General features: G+C 43.8%; 2 protein-coding genes across 3 annotated transcripts in view; one reads left to right on the top strand and one right to left on the bottom strand.

The window, feature by feature from the left end:
• Positions 1–17,911, bottom strand: part of LOC146712723 (uncharacterized) — a 47,345-nt gene that overhangs the window by 16,884 nt on the left and 12,550 nt on the right. The window contains exons 2-6 of one of the 2 annotated variants that reach the window (XM_085452097.1): positions 7,812–8,159; positions 3,687–4,019; positions 3,496–3,594; positions 2,472–2,798; positions 754–1,080 (exon numbers count right to left, since the gene is read on the bottom strand). In XM_085452097.1, the coding sequence (XP_085308223.1) occupies positions 754–1,080; positions 2,472–2,798; positions 3,496–3,594; positions 3,687–4,019; positions 7,812–8,159 (1,434 nt within the window). Of the gene's footprint in view, positions 1–753; positions 1,081–2,471; positions 2,799–3,495; positions 3,595–3,686; positions 4,020–7,811; positions 8,724–17,911 lie in introns of those variants that run through there. The other variant, XM_085452096.1, reaches the window with a different exon arrangement.
• LOC146712724 (uncharacterized) lies at positions 4,202–6,378 on the top strand. The gene is made up of 4 exons (XM_085452259.1): positions 4,202–5,053; positions 5,131–5,265; positions 5,420–5,497; positions 5,679–6,378. Exons 1-4 carry the CDS (start codon positions 4,972–4,974, stop codon positions 5,852–5,854), a joined length of 471 nt encoding a protein of 156 aa, XP_085308385.1. The 5' UTR covers positions 4,202–4,971; the 3' UTR covers positions 5,855–6,378.

Raw genomic sequence — 17,911 nt, 5'->3', positions numbered from 1 at the left:
AAATAGAAATGTGTCCACTGTGGGACGTGTGAGGCTGACATTAATATGTCTTAAAGTGGGAGATGAAGAAATGACTCCAGGGCCCAAATCATGGAGACAAACATCAATCCACACTTCACTTTGTTTCCTGTCTCTAAAGTGGGAATATTTCAGTGTGATGAACAAACGGCCTCCAACAAATGAAGCTGATTTCCTTTTCCTGTCTTTTCTCCAGCGGCCTCAGCTTCTTCCTCTTTCCCTGTGTTCTTCTGCAGACGCTCCTCTGTAGCTTCAAGCTGTTTCTCTTTACAAGGAGAGCTACAAACCTTTGCATCCAGCCACAAACACCCCATGGGCTCCTCTGGATCATCACACTCCGCATTTTCACAATAAAAGCCTCGTATTTATGGTTGCTCCACCCTGACATGTGACAACATCCAAATGACTGGATCAAAGTGTTTGAATGATCTCAGCAGCTTTAAAACTATTGATATTTATACATTTACATTGATTTGGACTAAACTAACAAAACTATTGATTTGATCCAAACTCACATCATGCCAGAGGCTTTTATTTTGAAGGTAGGATCATTTTAATGCTCTTCTTAGTTCATTTAAACACACAGTTGCTCCGCCTGACATTTTTGGCTTTTAGATCAAAACATCAAAGAATTTATTTTATTTGAATGAACTGAAAATAGATTCAAACTAAAAGCTTTTAGAGAATAAACTCCTGCATGACCTCTGACCTTTGCCCTGTGTCTACAGCACTGACCTCTGACTTTCAGCTCCACTTGTTTCTTCAGCAGGATGTTTCCCTCCCTGCTGTAGACGGTGCAGGTGTAGGTGTAGTTGTCTCCATCTGTGGGGTGTTTCAGGGTCAGACTGAGGTCTCCAGTTTTCAGCAGGTCTTCATTCATCTTCGTTTGGTCTCTGTAAACCTGGTGCTGTTCTTCAGGCTGGTCAGAGCCGTTCTCATACACGTGGACTGTTTCCTCTTCATCATCCATCCACTCCACTTTAGCGCCTTCAGGCAGGTGAAGTGTGGTGTTGAAGGGCAGCTGCACAGACTCCACCCCTGAATCCACCTCCACCTGGGGGACTGAGAGGACAACAAAGTAAGAAACACAGTCTGAGTGTTTCTGTCACACTCACTTCATCACACAGCTCAGTTTGACAACATGTGGAAGAATTTGATAGAAGCCTTCCTTTAGTAAAAGCACCAATAAAACACCATGAAAACACCTCACTACACACAAAACTGCAGTACTGGCAAATTGTACATAAAGTATGAAAAGTCAAAGTACTTATTGTGCAGAAAAATGTTCCCATCAGTGTCTGTGGATCAATATTACTGCTGCACATGTTTAAGGCTGAGCTCATTTCAAATCCTTTCTATTGTGTTGAATCTGCAGTAATGCATCATATTCTATAAAATCATATGTTTGTAGTGGCTGTCCTGTGAGGACCACGTCTCTCTAAACAAACAGCTGTTAATGAGCTCACAAACACAGGCCTACAGCTGGATTTGAAAAAGTCCATTCAATAGAAAATCAACAGTCACAGCTGGATTCAAAGGCTTGAGCTCTGTGTGACATGGTTACCTGTCAGCATCTACAGGGGGATTCAAATATGAAGGAAACATGAAGGTGGTGCATTAGAAAAACTGCTGCTTTCAAGCAGAGCAACAAACTGTTTGAACTGATCCAACTTTATTCACACAGACAAAGATTTGTGCATCAGCTGCTGTTTGCTGCTATAGATATAATCCAGCTGATGTGGAGAACTACATGTGACACTGTGATGCAGCCATGAATCTGACTGATTTCTTTCCATTTTCAAAGGTTGATGCATCAGTTAAAGTCCTTAAAAAGCTCAGAAATAAAGAGATAGGTTGGTTAAAGCAAAGAGAGGCACTGGCAGCATTTAAGACACTAAACAAGAGAAACAGATCAGAGAACATCAGACTGAATAAGTGGAATAAAGTGAAACAGAGAACTAACGCTCCCTAAGAATGGAGTTGTCAGAGGAAGAGAGCAGCAAACTGAAAGTCTCTGTTAGCTGCAGAGCTCTGAAACTTCACACAGCTTTGGATGATAACTTGGAGAAAGGATGTGGAGATGTTCACACTTCTGCTAGAAATCATCTTCTAGTTATTGTGACTCAGATATGACTGATTATAGATGAGGACCAAAGAAGGTTGTTACTGAGATTTGAGCTGACTTAGCTTAGCCTGTGTTTTAGCCACATGCTAAACAAACACATGTTCAGAAACTAGAAGATGTGACCTTTCAGATGAAGTCTCACACATGAACTTTGCTCCTACAGTTCATCTGATGAAGCTTTTACATTTGGCTGGAAATCAAAGATAAACCAAAACAGCCACAAACATCAGACATGCTAACACTGTGACATTATTGGATGGAGCCACTGAGACTGAACAACCATCATGAGTCTGACCTCTGACCTTTGACCTGTTTCTACAGCACTGACCTCTGACTTTCAGCTCCACTTTTCTCTTCAGCAGGATGTTTCCCTCCCTGCTGTAGACGGTGCAGGTGTAGGTGGAGTTGTCTCCATCTGTGGGGTGTTTCAGGGTCAGACTGAGGTCTCCAGGTTCCAGCAAGTTTCTCTTCATCTTTGTTCGGTTCTTGTATTTATCGTCCTGTTCTTCAGGCTGGTCAGAGCCGTTCTCATACACGTGGACTGTTTCCTCTTCATCATCCTTCCACTCCACTTTAGCATCTTTAGGCAGCCAAACTGTGGTTTTTAAGGTCAGCTGGACAGACTCCACCCCTGAATCCACCTCCACCCAGGGGACTGAGAGGACAACAAAGCACAACATGAGCTGTAGTGAAGGTTACTAATGTTCTCCTTATGACCTGTTACAGAGGACTTATTTCTGTGCTTGTCCTGTTAGACCTCAGTGTAGACCACAACAGTTTACTGCAAACACACCAGAGTTATTAAAGGAAATTCACTGCAGTGGTTTGAATCACATCTGATAGATTCCAGTTTGTTTATGTAAATGAGGAGTTTTCTTCACATAGAAAGGTCACCATTTCTGCTGACATTATACTTGGTTTTCTACAACATAATGTAAAGTTATTATATATTATTCACGTTTCTGTTCAGTTGTATTGGTTGTTTTCATTGTAACTTCTGCTGCCCTCCGCTGGTCTCTCTTGTAAAAGAGATTTTAATCCCAGTGAGACTTTTACGTGCATAAATAAAGTCCACATGCAGCCTCTGTGTCAGATCAATGCAGTGAAGCACACACACTGTTTAGTAAAGTCATGTTGTGGAGCTGTTTCACTGATCAATGACTGAGTCTGAAGGAGGTTTTCTGACTTCTGGAACAAACCTGGAAGTTTCTCTTCAGCTCTCTGTATCAGCTGTTTGTAACTCTCAACTCTTTCAGCTTCTGGAACAAGTTTGTGTGAGCCACAGTCGAGGAGCCACCAGAGGACACCTGCTGACCATCGGCATTATGGGTAGTGTAGTAGGAGACACTCACCTGACATGAAATAGTGCCGGAAATAATATATGAGACCTCCAGAAATAACAAGAAGAACCAGGAGAACCAGGAGAGCTGTGGCCCAGGATGGAAATGGTTCTGTGGAGAAACATAAAACGATATCAACATGACTGCTGAACATTGACCTCAATTTCCTCCACTAACACCTGGTGTTTTTCTACATCTCTGACCTTTGACCTGCAGCACTACTTTGTGTCTCAGGATGTCTTTGTCCCTGTAGATGGTGCAGATGTATCCTCCACTGTCTCTCTCTGTGGGGTATTTCAGGGTCAGACTGAGGTCTCCAGTTCTCAGCAGGTCTTCGTTCATCTTTGTTCGGTCTCTGTAAAAACTGTCCTGGTCATCCAGGTGGTTACTTTTGTTTGGATACACATGAACCACCATCAGTTCAGGGTCAGAGCGAGTCCACTCCACTCTGGTGTCCTGAGGCAGGTCAGCTGTAGTTTTGCAGGGCAGAATGACAGACTCTGAGCCTTCCTCCACCTCCACCTCCACCTGGTGGTCTGAGAGGACAATAAACCACAGTATCAGGTGTAGAAGCAGCAGCAGTCACACTGATGGTAACTGAAGCACGGCTGAGTATCTACACAGCAAATCTCTGGAGTTAAATATCCTGGAGTTTATTTTTCACCTTATACTACAGTCAGTGTTGGGGAGTACTCTAAGCGGTGTAATATTTAGGTGTTCATTCACTGGGTGCTAAGGAGTCTAATTCAACACATTGCTGGTATTGTTTGTCTGTCGACTGTTACCGCGCCTATCTGTGTTTCTTTCTTGGACTCCGACATGTAGGAGGTAAAAATACTTTATTTACTTTGGGATTTTCTGAGAGTGTAGTGATGTTATTTATATATATTTGGTTGCATGTATGCATAAGTAAAATATAAAGTTAACTAACTAGCACTACATGTGTTTTCTGTATGTTGTGCTGATTTGGAGATAGCAGCTAGGCTAAAGCTAGTCAAAAGTTAGCTAACTAACTTATCTTACTGTATTTTAAGATACACATTTCATGTTGTCAATGAAAACGTTTATTTCTATTTCTTAATTTTAACACTAACGTTTAATTTAACGTTAGCTAACTACAGTAATATTCTGTTTAGACTCATGGTAATGGCCGTATTTAACCAAAGAGAGGTGCAGCCTGCACTGATGAGATGTTGAGGTACCATTAACATCAGTTAGTTAGTCCTGCTGCACACTGAGCTATGTACACAACCCTGTCTCCAGAACTGTAAAGACAAGGACACAGCAAACATGCGGTCACATTGTCTGCTAAATCTAGCCTAGCTAAATAGATTTTAAGCAATATTTAGTGTGGGCAGGCTAACTCAATGTAAGAAAGTGTTTATTGATTAAGTTATACACAGTTTACATAAAGTTACCATAAACAACCTTTTCTTCTTGTGTTGTGTTTCACATTAGTAAAGGTCTTTTTTTTCGTGGGTGGCCAAGATGTTGATAAAAGTAAAACACAGAGAGACAAAGAAATATGCAAAATTGGAAGAAGTCAGCTTCACAGATTTTGTGAGAGCAGGTAAGTTATGGTTTGTACTAAGTCATTAAAGAGGAAATGATAATGTTGTTAGTAACTGAGTGATGATTTTACTTCAGTACAGCAGAAGTTTCTCATACCAGAAAATGCAGCACTGAAAGTCACGGATGAGCAGGGTATAGAGGTGGATGAGGATGTCTTTCCTGAACTTGCAGCAGTCAAAGAGGTGTGTTTTGTCATCTATACAGCTGAAGGTAAGTAAATATGCTCTGATAGATTTTGAAGGATTCGATTTGTACAGTTACTCTTAAATAAACATTTTTAATTTGTCTAATATCCTGTGGTAACAATCACAAAATGCTGTTTTCATGGCTCAACAGTAAGTTGGATTTATCACATGCATTTCAGACATCCTGGAAACACAATCATCCAAGAAGCTGCGCGACTGCTCACACCTAACACACTATGTGACACTCACACCTTGTGGTATGTAAATTGTATATTACCATAATAAAATACAAGATAACCATCTGTTCTCCTGGGAGAAAGTATAATTTAATCAAACCGTGCAATTTACTGGCCCTGTGTGCATAAATGGCATCTTTGTTGTGTTGTGTTTTTGATTGTAGATACCTTATATTGTAATATTTTTATTTGTCACCCTCAGATTTGACTGTCCTGAAGCAACATGTGGAAGAGCCCTCCTCTCCAACTCTAACAGATACATTTTCTGTCTCAACCACCAGCAGTCAGAGCAGTGACACAAGTGATGCCGGACTTCAAACGGTTCAACCTCTATTGGACAGCATACATGAAAGAAATGTAGATACGGTACTTAATTGACTTATACTTGACTCTTTAGTTGCCATTGAGCTATAGTCAAAATCTCTACCATTGGCCAGATTGATATTGTTTCTATCTATAGCCCTATAAGCGTAAAAACTATAATCTCTATCAAAAAAGGAAAGTTTGGAGTCTAACCTTAGAAGTAGAGAGGGTGTCTGGGATCTTTTGCTTTTACTCTTGAATGGTTTCATAAAATATTCACTGGATCTTTCTCTGGGACAGCCAGTCCACTGAAAAAGATGCTTTCTATTTAGTTTTTTACAAATGTCTCTCAAATGAGTAAATGCTTTGTTTGTGTATAATGAACTTACAGGAAAGTCTATTGAAACTATTTCAAGTGTTTCCGTCAGGCAGCAGCTGTCTGAGATGATGGTTGATAAATGTAACAGATAAAAACTTAAGCAGAACAATATCAAAATATAAACATCAGTCCTACAGTTTTATGCCATTAACTCTGCAGTCCCCTCACTGTTACCTGAACCCCGCTATGATTTACACTACATATCCTAACAGCAGTTATTAAGGCAAGGCAAGTTTATTTGTATAGCACAATTCAACAACAAGGTGATTCAAAGTGCTTTACAGAGACATTAGAAACAAAAACAAATAAAAAGCATGATTTAAAATTGATTAAAACAAGCAAATAAACTAACTAATTAACAAACAAACAAAACAGTATATAAAATCAAAACAGATAAAATCAGAACAGTAGATAAAATCAGTAGTTAATGTAAGTTTTGAAATTTAAGCTTAAAGTGTGGATTTGGTGCTTTATTCAAATGCAGCTGAGAACAGGTGAGTCTTCAACCTGGATTTAAATAAACTGAGTGTTTCAGCTGATCTGAGGCTTTCTGGGAGTTTGTTCCAGATATAAGGAGCATAAAAGCTGAATGCAGCTTCTCCGTGTCTGGTTCTGACTCTGGGAACTGATAAAAGACCGGATCCAGATGACCTGAGGGATCTGGAAGGTTCATACTGGGTCAGGAGGTCATTGATGTATTTTGGTCCTAAACCATTCAGAGCTTTATAGACCAGCATCAGAACTTTAAAGTCTATCCTCTGACGGACAGGCAGCCAGTGTAAAGACCTCAGAGCTGGACTGATGTGGTCCACTTTTTTGGTCTTAGTGAGGACTCGAGCAGCAGAGTTCTGAATGAGCTGTAGTTGTCTGACTGATTTTTTAGGTAGACCTGTAAAGATGCTGTTACAGTAATCAAGCCTACTAAAGATGAATGCATGGACTAGTTTTTCCAGGTCCTGTTGAGACATCAGATCTTTTATCCTTGAAATATTCTTGAGGTGATAGTAAGCTGACTTTGTTATTGTCTTAATGTGTTTTTCTAAGTTTAGGTCTGCATCCATCACTACACCCAAATTTCTCGCCTGGTTTGTGGTTTTTAGATGTATAGATTGAAGTTCTCTGGTGACCTGTAATCGTTTTTCTTTGGCGCCAAAGACTATTACCTCAGTTTTGTTTTTGTTTAGCTGGAGAAAATTGTGGCACAACCAGTCATTGATTTCCTCAATTATTCTCAATTATCCTCAGTTATTAACCTGAGAGTCTCAGTGACATCAGGACCAGCTGGATGAAACATGATGAACCATCTCTGCTCTGTCTGCGTTTCATAGCAGCTCCTCCAGTCTGAGTCTGTACAACATCAGGACACTTCCTGCTGCTCTGTGAGCTGCAGTGAGGCTTAGAGAGCTCATGCTCTCCACTGTGTACAGTGTGTAAATGTTGCGAGTGTAACCCTGCACATGCAGTAAAGACTGCAGCTGTTGTAGCAGAGACATCCTGTTTGCACTGAGGTTAGCTCTGAGCTACATGTTGCTGCTGGTTTTTCAGGTTAGTCACAACAATTTACAAAACTTCAGTTTGACCTCTTACTCTGAGATGTCACATAGATAACAGGCTCCATGTGGAGTCTCTAACCCACCCAGAGTTCTGACTGACCTTTGACCTGCAGCTGTATATCTCTCAGTCGCCGTTCTTCTCTCCCAGCGCTGATGGAGCAGGTGTAGCTGCCACTGTCAGTCTTTGTTGGTTTTCTCAGAGTGAGGCTGAAGTCTAAAGTGTCCAGAGCATCAGACCTCATTGATGTGCGCCCGCTGTAACGCTGGTTTTGCCCTGTAAGATCGTCTCCTCCTTCTCGTTGTAGGTGGACAGATTTGGGATCAAGATCAGAGCGAGTCCACATCACTGTGAGGTCATCAGGTATAAAACCTGAGTACTGACAGGGAAGCAGGACAGATCTTTCCCCCTCATTCACCTCCACTACCACAGCCAGGGCATGCTGGGAAACTGAGGACACATAAACACAAATTATCTGCATGCAGTGGGTTTGTCTCAGAGCCCACATTTATCAGCAGGACACAGAGACCAGTTTTACAGTCAGACACTCAAATTGAATGCATTTATTTATTAAATCTGAACATTTAATCTGTGAACACCTGACAGATTAAACTGAGTGTGTCTGTGCTCATGAACCAGCCTCAGTTTGGTGCATTTTACTGAGTTTACAGAAAATGTTGGAAAATGTGACTCTTCCTGGTCTTTATTTTCTAAGCACTTCCTTTAAACTCTGCTGTATCTTCATCTTTGTTAAATGTTTTGGAGGACCTGAAGGTTTTCTGCTCCCTCTGAAGAGTTCACTGTGACAGTCTGCCATCACGATGAGCTGTACTGAAACCTCATGTTCCCTTTGAACTGAACGTACTCTCATGATCCATCTCTCTGAGACAGACCACCAACTGGCAGAATGAGTCACATGAACACAGCCAACATGTTTTTCATCACAAAAACAAAAAACTGCAGCTAACACAAACCATTTAAACTGGTGATAAATGAACTTAAAACCCAGAATGAAGCGTCTCAGTAAGGTGTTGGGATGCTGTGAGCCTCCAGATCAGCTTCACTGCTGCTCAGCATTGTTTCTGTGAGGAGGGATGAGCACTGTTCTTCTGAAATATTCTCTTATTCACAGACAGATTTACTAAGAGGCGAAGGCTAAAAGGCTGCAACTGCAAAACTATCCCACCAGGAGCAGAAAGGTCTGTCAGTTATTTTATTTTAGTGTTTTGATTCTGTTAATGCTTCCCCAGTATGTACTGTTCCCTTTAAAGCAGAGTACTGTGTGTGCTGTCAGGTGACTCCACACTGTCCAGTCTCTTTGTGTGCTCCAAAAATCCTGTTTTGCTCAGGATAATTCTTCACTGAGAGACGTGACCCGGTCATATCTGTATTGCAACCATAATTAAAGCGGTTCCAGTTCTCCAAATAAAAAGTGTCACAGCCATCTCATGTAATTGGGAGCGGGGCCTGGGTCTCTACAGTTTAGGTTACTCACGATATTACCTGCTCAGAACCCAAAATATGAACTATGTACATAAACCACAAGACAAGGATTTCATCTGAAATGCATCAGTTTGACTTTATTTCAGGACAAAATAAAGGAAATAAGTTAATTCAATTGGGTTTAGTGTTATTTTAATATGTACCACTGATGAAGTGGTATTCATTACTGTTCATTCACTACAATTTCTAATACCAAATAAAACTAGATAATTAAACACTATGGTGGGCCCACACTCACTCTCACCCATGCACACCTTAATTGCAACAGTCTCTAATGATCTGAAAATAAAACCCTGGTTGCCTGCTTGGATCATGACAGACACATGCGCTGTGGCCTAAAACCAAATGGCCACTTCATTTGTAAACACACAATAAAATAAAAGGCACATGGAAATATCAGTACTCACGGCTTAAGATAGTTCAAAGAGACAGGCAGGAGAAAAGGGATCAAGAAATGCACTTAAATACCCAGGATCCTGATCTCCAAAGATGGAAAACAGTTTAATTTTGAGCATATTTTGGTAAAACTATAGGTGGCAAAAGTACACACATTCTGTAGTTAAGTAGAAGTACAAATACTACTGTTAAAAAATACTGTATTTTTTGGATTATAAGGCGAACTGTCGATGAAGGGGTCTGTTTTCATACATAAGGCGGACTGGATTATAAGGTGCATTAAGGAAAACAAAACAGTCAGATAAGTCAAACTTTACTCAACTCATTCTTCTTGCTTCCTCCACTTCTGCACCATTACCTCTATTCCCATGTTGTTGCAGTATATGAATGACTAACCTCGTATTGTGGAAGGATTATCTCAGTTGTTCTCCTGACTGAAGTTTGGTCTGTTTACAGCATCCTGCCATGCGATTGCATTTGTCTCTAACAATCAGGAATCCTTACGTTAACTTTTATCAAGTGGAAAAAAGTTAGCGTTCATCCTCCAGGTTTCCAGCTTTGTACCTTACCAAAATCGTGCTAAAACATTTTTTGACAGATTTTTCAGCACCATATGCGACAAAAAATCGGTTTGAGGTCAGTAAGCACTACCAGAATTCATACATAAGGTGCACCAGATTATATGGCGCACTATCAATTTTGGAGAAAATTAAAGGATTTTAAGTGTGCCTTGTAGTGTTGAATATAATTTGACTTCAACAAATTTATATTTTGCCAAGATTGACATCTTTGTTTGTTTCATTAGCTTAGCTGGAGTGAACCCATGAAAATAATTTAATTTTATTTATTTGAACTTAATTTGTGGTGTAGGTAATTTGATTGTGCTTTTCTGTTAATAAATGAATGAGTCATTTGTGTGTTTTGACACTGAGTGATAAATCAAGTGAAATTGCTACAGATCCATGAAAGTAAAGCTAGTTTGACACTGAAGTTTTTTTGTTTCTTTACAGGGAGTGCAGAATTATTAGGGAAGTTGTATTTTTGAGGAATAATGTTATTATTGAACAACAACCATGTTCTCAATGAACCCAAAAAACTCATTAATATCAAAGCTGAATGTTTTTGGAAGTAGTTTTTAGTTTGTTTTTAGTTTTAGCTATTTTAGGGGGATATCTGTGTGTGCAGGTGACTATTACTGTGCATAATTATTAGGCAACTCAACAAAAAAAAAATATATACCCATTTCAATTATTTATTTTTACCAGTGAAACCAACATAACATCTCCACATTCACAAATATACATTCCTGACATTCAAAAACAAAACAAAAACAAATCAGCGACCAATATAGCCACCTTTCTTTGCAAGGACACTCAAAAGCCTGCCATCCATGGATTCTGTCAGTGTTTTGATCTGTTCACCATCAACATTGCGTGCAGCAGCAACCACAGCCTCCCAGACACTGTTCAGAGAGGTGTACTGTTTTCCCTCCTTGTAAATCTCACATTTGATGATGGACCACAGGTTCTCAATGGGGTTCAGATCAGGTGAACAAGGTGGCCATGTCATTAGTTTTTCTTCTTTTATACCCTTTCTTGCCAGCCACGCTGTGGAGTACTTGGACGCGTGTGATGGAGCATTGTCCTGCATGAAAATCATGTTTTTCTTGAAGGATGCAGACTTCTTCCTGTACCACTGCTTGAAGAAGGTGTCTTCCAGAAACTGGCAGTAGGACTGGGAGTTGAGCTTGACTCCATCCTCAACCCGAAAAGGCCCCACAAGCTCATCTTTGATGATACCAGCCCAAACCAGTACTCCACCTCCACCTTGCTGGCGTCTGAGTCGGACTGGAGCTCTCTGCCCTTTACCAATCCAGCCACGGGCCCATCCATCTGGCCCATCAAGACTCACTCTCATTTCATCAGTCCATAAAACCTTAGAAAAATCAGTCTTGAGATATTTCTTGGCCCAGTCTTGACGTTTCAGCTTGTGTGTCTTGTTCAGTGGTGGTCGTCTTTCAGCCTTTCTTACCTTGGCCATGTCTCTGAGTATTGCACACCTTGTGCTTTTGGGCACTCCAGTGATGTTGCAGCTCTGAAATATGGCCAAACTGGTGGCAAGTGGCATCTTGGCAGCTGCACGCTTGACTTTTCTCAGTTCATGGGCAGTTATTTTGCGCCTTGGTTTTTCCACACGCTTCTTGCGACCCTGTTGACTATTTTGAATGAAACGCTTGATTGTTCGATGATCACGCTTCAGAAGCTTTGCAATTTTGAGACTGCTGCATCCCTCTGCAAGATATCTCACTATTTTTGACTTTTCTGAGCCTGTCAAGTCCTTCTTTTGACCCATTTTGCCAAAGGAAAGGATGTTGCCTAATAATTATGCACACCTGATATAGGGTGTTGATGTCATTAGACCACACCCCTTCTCATTACAGAGATGCACATCACCTAATATGCTTAATTGGTACTAGGCTTTCGAGCCTATACAGCTTGGAGTAAGACAACATGCATGAAGAGGATGATGTGGACAAAATACTCATTTGCCTAATAATTTTGCACTCCCTGTATATGGTATCACTCTTGGCTGGAAGCAGAGCTTAAACAGTGGAAAAAACACTTTTAGCCTTTTTGGCCAGGGTGAAGGGAGTATCTGCCATCAAACAAGAAGACAGCCAGATGTAGCTATGATGATGTTTCCTAGTTTACCTTACCTGCATTAATGTTATAATGTGGTTAGCCTACTCAACGTAAATTATACACGAACAACATTAATAATTCTGCACTCCCTGTAGTGCTGTCAGCATTACTCTCGTTAAAATGACATTAAAGCCATAACGTGGCAAATCTCCGTTGACGAGCCCCCGTGTGTGGGGCTGGACGGCGTCAACACATTAACAAGCTAATTGCGTGAACGCACTAGTTCCCACCAATGTAATTGAGCATTGCGTGGCACATCCGACATACTGTTTTACTTTTGTCCATGATGCGCTTACCATCAGGGTCATACTGCTTCACATGAACACCAAGATAGTTCCAAACGCCAGATCTGAATGAGGGTGGGGGAGGTTCAATTTGCCATGTTGCAACGAGTTTAGCTTCTGTCTTGCTAGCTTCCGCTGCGCTCAGTGGACATGCACTCAACAGTGCAGCCTAAGCAGAGTAGTCGAACGCAGATCCACTGTGTGCTCAACAGAGAAAGCATCGTCAGAAAAAAAGTTGATAAAATAAATAAAAAAAATTGTATTGTCCTTGAATCAATTGTATTGTCGATTCAATCGATTCAAGGTAGCAATTCCTCCTTGAATCGCTACCTTATCGTGGTGGAGGGGTTTGTGTGTTCCAGGGATCCCAGGGGCTATGTTGTCTGGGGGCTTTTGCACCCTGGTAGGGTCTCCCATGGCAAATTGGTCCTGGGTGAGGGACCAGACAAAGAGCGATTCAGAAGACCCTTGTGAAAAGAACATCGAGGGAACAGTTTACCCTGCCCGGGATAGGGATTTTTTTTTTTTTTTTGTGTCCCGTTTGGATCTTTAGCCATCAGAATTGTTGTCTTAAGGCCAAGAAAGATGCCAAGCGGATTTATTTTACCAAGTGGATCATCATGGCCTTGCCATATTGGTCCATTTGATTGACCTTTATTATAATTATGAATTTATTTTATTTTCAGTTGCTACAAACGGGACAGACATGACTGGGGGATAGGACAGGGAGAAAGAATGAAAGAAAGAGAGGGAGAGAAAGAAAACCAAAGGGGAGAAGAGACGGTGAGAAGGGGGGGAAGAAAGAAAAAAAAACAAACAAACAAAAAAAACAAAACACCTGGGTCACCTGTATGGAGAAAAAAAACACAAGAGAAAGCAAACAACAAAGAGCAACATAATAAAAAAAAAAGCACCATCACAATAAACTAGCTAGCAGTAGATATCAGTAGATACTAAATGATAAACGATATTGTGCAGCACGCAAGATAGACAGCGCACAATGTGCTTTGAGGCAGCAGCCAAGAAAGCTGTAGTCCGCGCCTGTGAATACCCATGTGTACACCTGTGTGCATAGCTGTGTGGATCAGCATGCTTGCATTCCAAAGGTTTCTCCATGTAACGATCTGCTAGGGAGTGTGGGGAGCCACAGCCCCGTCCTCCAGGGTATGAAGCAGGTATGGAGGAGATCAAAACTCCAGACATCCAGAGGCCCCCAGAACACAAGAGACCAAGGAAGACCAACAGAGGGGCAGCCGCGCCACTGTCCCAGTAAGAGCTGAGGAGAGTCCCAGATGAGGGCTCACTCAGCAGCCGCGGAGCAGAAGCCAGGGGGAGTTGCAGTGACGCACCCGTGAGCTCCGCCGGCAGCCAGCTGTGCCTGAGTGACCAAGCCCCAGGCCGAGAGGCCGGGGGCACCCCACCTCCGAAGTGGCCCGAGCGAGCCCCAGGCCCCGATAAGCGGCCGCCAAGGAGTGAGCCAGTGTGTACCCGGACGCCCACCCCCTGACACAAAGAACCACCAACGCACCGACACCTGAGGGAGTCCGCCACTGGCAGGGGAAGTGGTGGTGGGTGGAGATAGGCCTCCAAACCTTGGAGGGCCTGAGATGTCCCCAGAGAGGTGGCGTCTGATACCCAACCTGACATATAGACACAGACATACAGGCACACACAGATACAAACATCCATTCCCACCCTCATGCTCTCATATGCACTTACTCCACACTCAACCAACGTGGAGACAGACATAAAGAGACGCTGTACACACGATCACACTCCCCAAGCGTACTCTACGAACCGGGTCTAGGTACCCTTGCCCCTGGAGGGGGGAACTGCACCCAGACCCAGGTGGTGTTACCCTTTTCCCTGCGGTGGGGAGAGGCAGACCACCCCGACTCCGCAGCAGCAGGGAGGCCCCACACTCCAGACCGCAGTCGGACGGCCAACTCCTCCTCCTAGCCCCCCCGCTCCAGCAGGCCGCAGAGAATGGGGGTGAGAGAAGACTCCAAACCTCCCTCCACCCGCTCATTGTAGTGTTGATGCATGTGTGTTCTAAGGTGCAATTAAAACCAAGGAGGGCATGGAGCTACCTGCCAGAGAGCAGCAGGTAAGCGCATAGTCCCTCCTGCTAGCCCTCAATGTCTACGTGTATTTAAAATTGAGAGGTGGGCAACGACGCCAGGGGTGAGGTGTACACCCTGATGGTAATTTGGACTCCGTGTATCGTGCCCCCCCCCCCCCCCAAGATCCTATATGTATGTGTAATGAGAGTGTGAGTAATGTGAATGTCTAAGTTGTGGGATAAAATTGAGGCAGAGGCAGCCAGAAGGGGACGGGGGGGGGGGGGGGTAGCCTCCTCTGCACCCTGGTGACATACCCCTACTCCAAGGCCCTGCATGTGTGGGTGGTTGTGGTGGAGCAGGAAAAGGGAGGTAGCTGGAGATGGGGAGGGAAGGAAGGGAGGGGCCCGGGATAGGGTTACCGGGGCCCCGCCCTGGAGCAAGGCCCGGGGAAGGTGCCCGAGGGCGAGCGTCTGGTGGCCGAGATGAAATATTATTTTAAATTCATAATCTATGTTACTATTCATAATCCTTATTATTACTGTTGCATCATTTTTGATTTATCATTATTGTCATTTCATTGACACATTTATTGAAAGTGGTGAGGTTATATTAAAGTCTGTAGTTCAGGTTTTAGCCTAAGCACATGATAATCTTTCATTGCAGGTGCAACTGTAATCATGTTATACACATATTGCATAATTAAAGGGTTGAAGCTCGGTCAAGTTAATTAATGGTTTGAAGCTACGGGCAGCGCGATGTCTGGCCGATCAATGGAGCAAAGTTCAGCTATTGAAAGGTTGCCTACATGTTTACAGTATAATTTACTACATATTGCCTGTGTGCATTCAGCAGCCTCCTGCATTGGAGTTTGCCTGGTAACAGATGACTCAAACGGAGTCAGGAGGTATGCTTCTAAAATGTCTTTGTTTGTTGAGGGAGGTCATGTACTGAGGTTAAAATACAGACATAAGTCTGCCTGCACACAGACTTGTTTTGCTTGTAAACGGTATGCTCATGTTCTGTTCTGAAGTGCAGAGAGTAGAATAACAGGAAGCATCTGGAGGAACAGAGGAAGTAGCGGTTCCTTTTTAGAATATGTCCTCGCTGGAGTTACTGGTCATCATAAGTATAAATATCACACCCACCTATTGTCAGGCGGGAGATGGAGCCTGATGTTTTGCAGAGCCCATCTTCACCACATACAGTATATGTGCTTTAATAAAATCGTTTGTGTTGACCCACTATGGATTTTCAGTCGTATGTCTCTTCCTCAAAAATTCGAACAGCGACAGAGACCAGACAAAGAGCGATTCAGAGGACCCTTATTAAAAGAACATCGAGGGAACAGTTTACCCTGCCCGGGATAGGGTTACCGGGGCCCCGCCCTGGAGCCAGGTCCGGGGAGGGTGCCCGAGGGCGAGCGTCTGGTGGCTGGGCCTTAGTCCACGGGGCCCAGAAGGGCACAGCCCAAAGAGGAGACATGAGCCCATCCTCCCGCAGGCCCACCACCCGCAGGAGGCGCCATAGGGGTCGGGTGCATTGTGTGCCGGGTGGCAGCCAGGAGCGGAGGCCCTGGCGGACTGACCCCCGGCTGCCAAGACTGGCAATAGGGACATGGAATGTGGGGAAGGATCCTGACTTAGTGGCGTGGAGAGGCCATGGAGAAAGACTTCCGGACTGCCTCGAAGAGATTCTGGCAAACCGTCAGGCCTCTCAGGAGGGGAAAGCGGTGCACTACCTGCACTGTGTATAGTGCTGGCGGAGCGCTGCTGACGTCGACTGAGAAAATTGTCAGGCGGTGGAAGAAATACTTCGAGGACCTCCTTAATTCCACTGACACGTCTTCCGAGGAGGAAGCAGAGTCCGGGGGCGAGGTCACTGAGACAGTTAAACAACTCCTTGGTGGCAGAGGCCCTGGTGTTGATGATGTCCGCCCCGAGTTCCTGAATGCTCTGGACGTTGTAGGGCTGTCCTGGTTGACACGCCTCTGCAATGTTGTGTGGAGATCAGGGGCAGTACCCGTGGACTGGCAGACCGGGGTGGTGGTCCCCATCTTTAAGAAGGGGGACCGGAGGGTGTGTTCCAACTACAGGGGGATCACACTCCTCAGCCTCCCTGGGAAAGTCTACGCCAGGGTGCTGGAAAGGAGAGTTCGTCCGCTAGTCAAACCTCGGATACAGGAGGAACAATGCGGTTTTCGTCCTGGTTGTGGAACACTGGACCAGCTCTTTATCCTCTCAAGGATACTTGACGGTGCATGGGAGTTTGCCCAACCAGTTCGCATTGCCGGCAATAAGTCGGACTTGTTCCTGGTGGGTGATGGGCTCCGCCAGGGATGCCTTTTGTCTCCGGTTCTGTTCATAAATTTTATGGACAGGATTTCTAGGCGCAGCCAAGTGGCGGAGGGCTTTCGCTTTGGTGGCCTCAGAATCTCATCTCTGATTTTTGCGGATGATGTGGTTCTGTTGGCTTCATCGGGTGAAGGCCTCCAGCTCGCACTGGAACGGTTCGCAGCCGAGTGTGACACAGCGGGAATGAGGATCAGCACCTCCAAATCTGAGGCCATGGTTCTCAGCCGGAAAAGGGTGGAGTGCCCACTCCGGGTCGGGGATGAGTTCCTGCCCCAAGTGGAGGAGTTCAAGTATCTCGGGGTCTTGTTCTCGGGGAGAAGGGAGCCGGAGACCGACAGACGGATTGGGGCTGCAGCTGCAGTAATGCAGACGCAGGTGTTCCATGCCTGGAACACCTGCGTGAGGTGTTCCAGGCATGTGAGGTGTTCACATGCCTTCTGTGGACGAGCTACTTTCTATTTTAAATTCCCTGAATTTAAAATACTCTCTAGACCCAGTCTAGACCCAGTTGGGGAGCTACCCAGAGCTCTAATCCCACACCTGTTCGCGCGATCTGAACCCTTATCGAAAGGGGAGCTACCAGTCCTTCTGTGGACGAGCTACTTTCTATTTTAAATTCCCTGAATTTAAAATACTCTCTAGACCCAGTCTAGACCCAGTTGGGGAGCTACCCAGAGCTCTAATCCCACACCTGTTCGCGCGATCTGAACCCTTATCGTAAGGGGAGCTACCAGTCCTTCTGTGGACGAGCTACTTTCTATTTTAAATTCCCTGAATTTAAAATACTCTCTAGACCCAGTCTAGACCCAGCTGGGGAGCTACCCAGAGCTCTAAACCCACTTAACAAACAAACAAACAAACAAACAAACAAACAAAACAGTATATAAAATCAAAACAGATAAA

The sequence above is a fragment of the Copadichromis virginalis genome, linkage group LG3 (genome assembly GCF_057382275.1).
Source record: "Copadichromis virginalis isolate Kocher_CV1m ecotype Utaka linkage group LG3, C_Virginalis_male_GT1.1, whole genome shotgun sequence".
Lineage (NCBI taxonomy): Eukaryota > Metazoa > Chordata > Actinopteri > Cichliformes > Cichlidae > Copadichromis > Copadichromis virginalis.
This window is presented reverse-complemented; position numbering and strand designations above follow the sequence as displayed.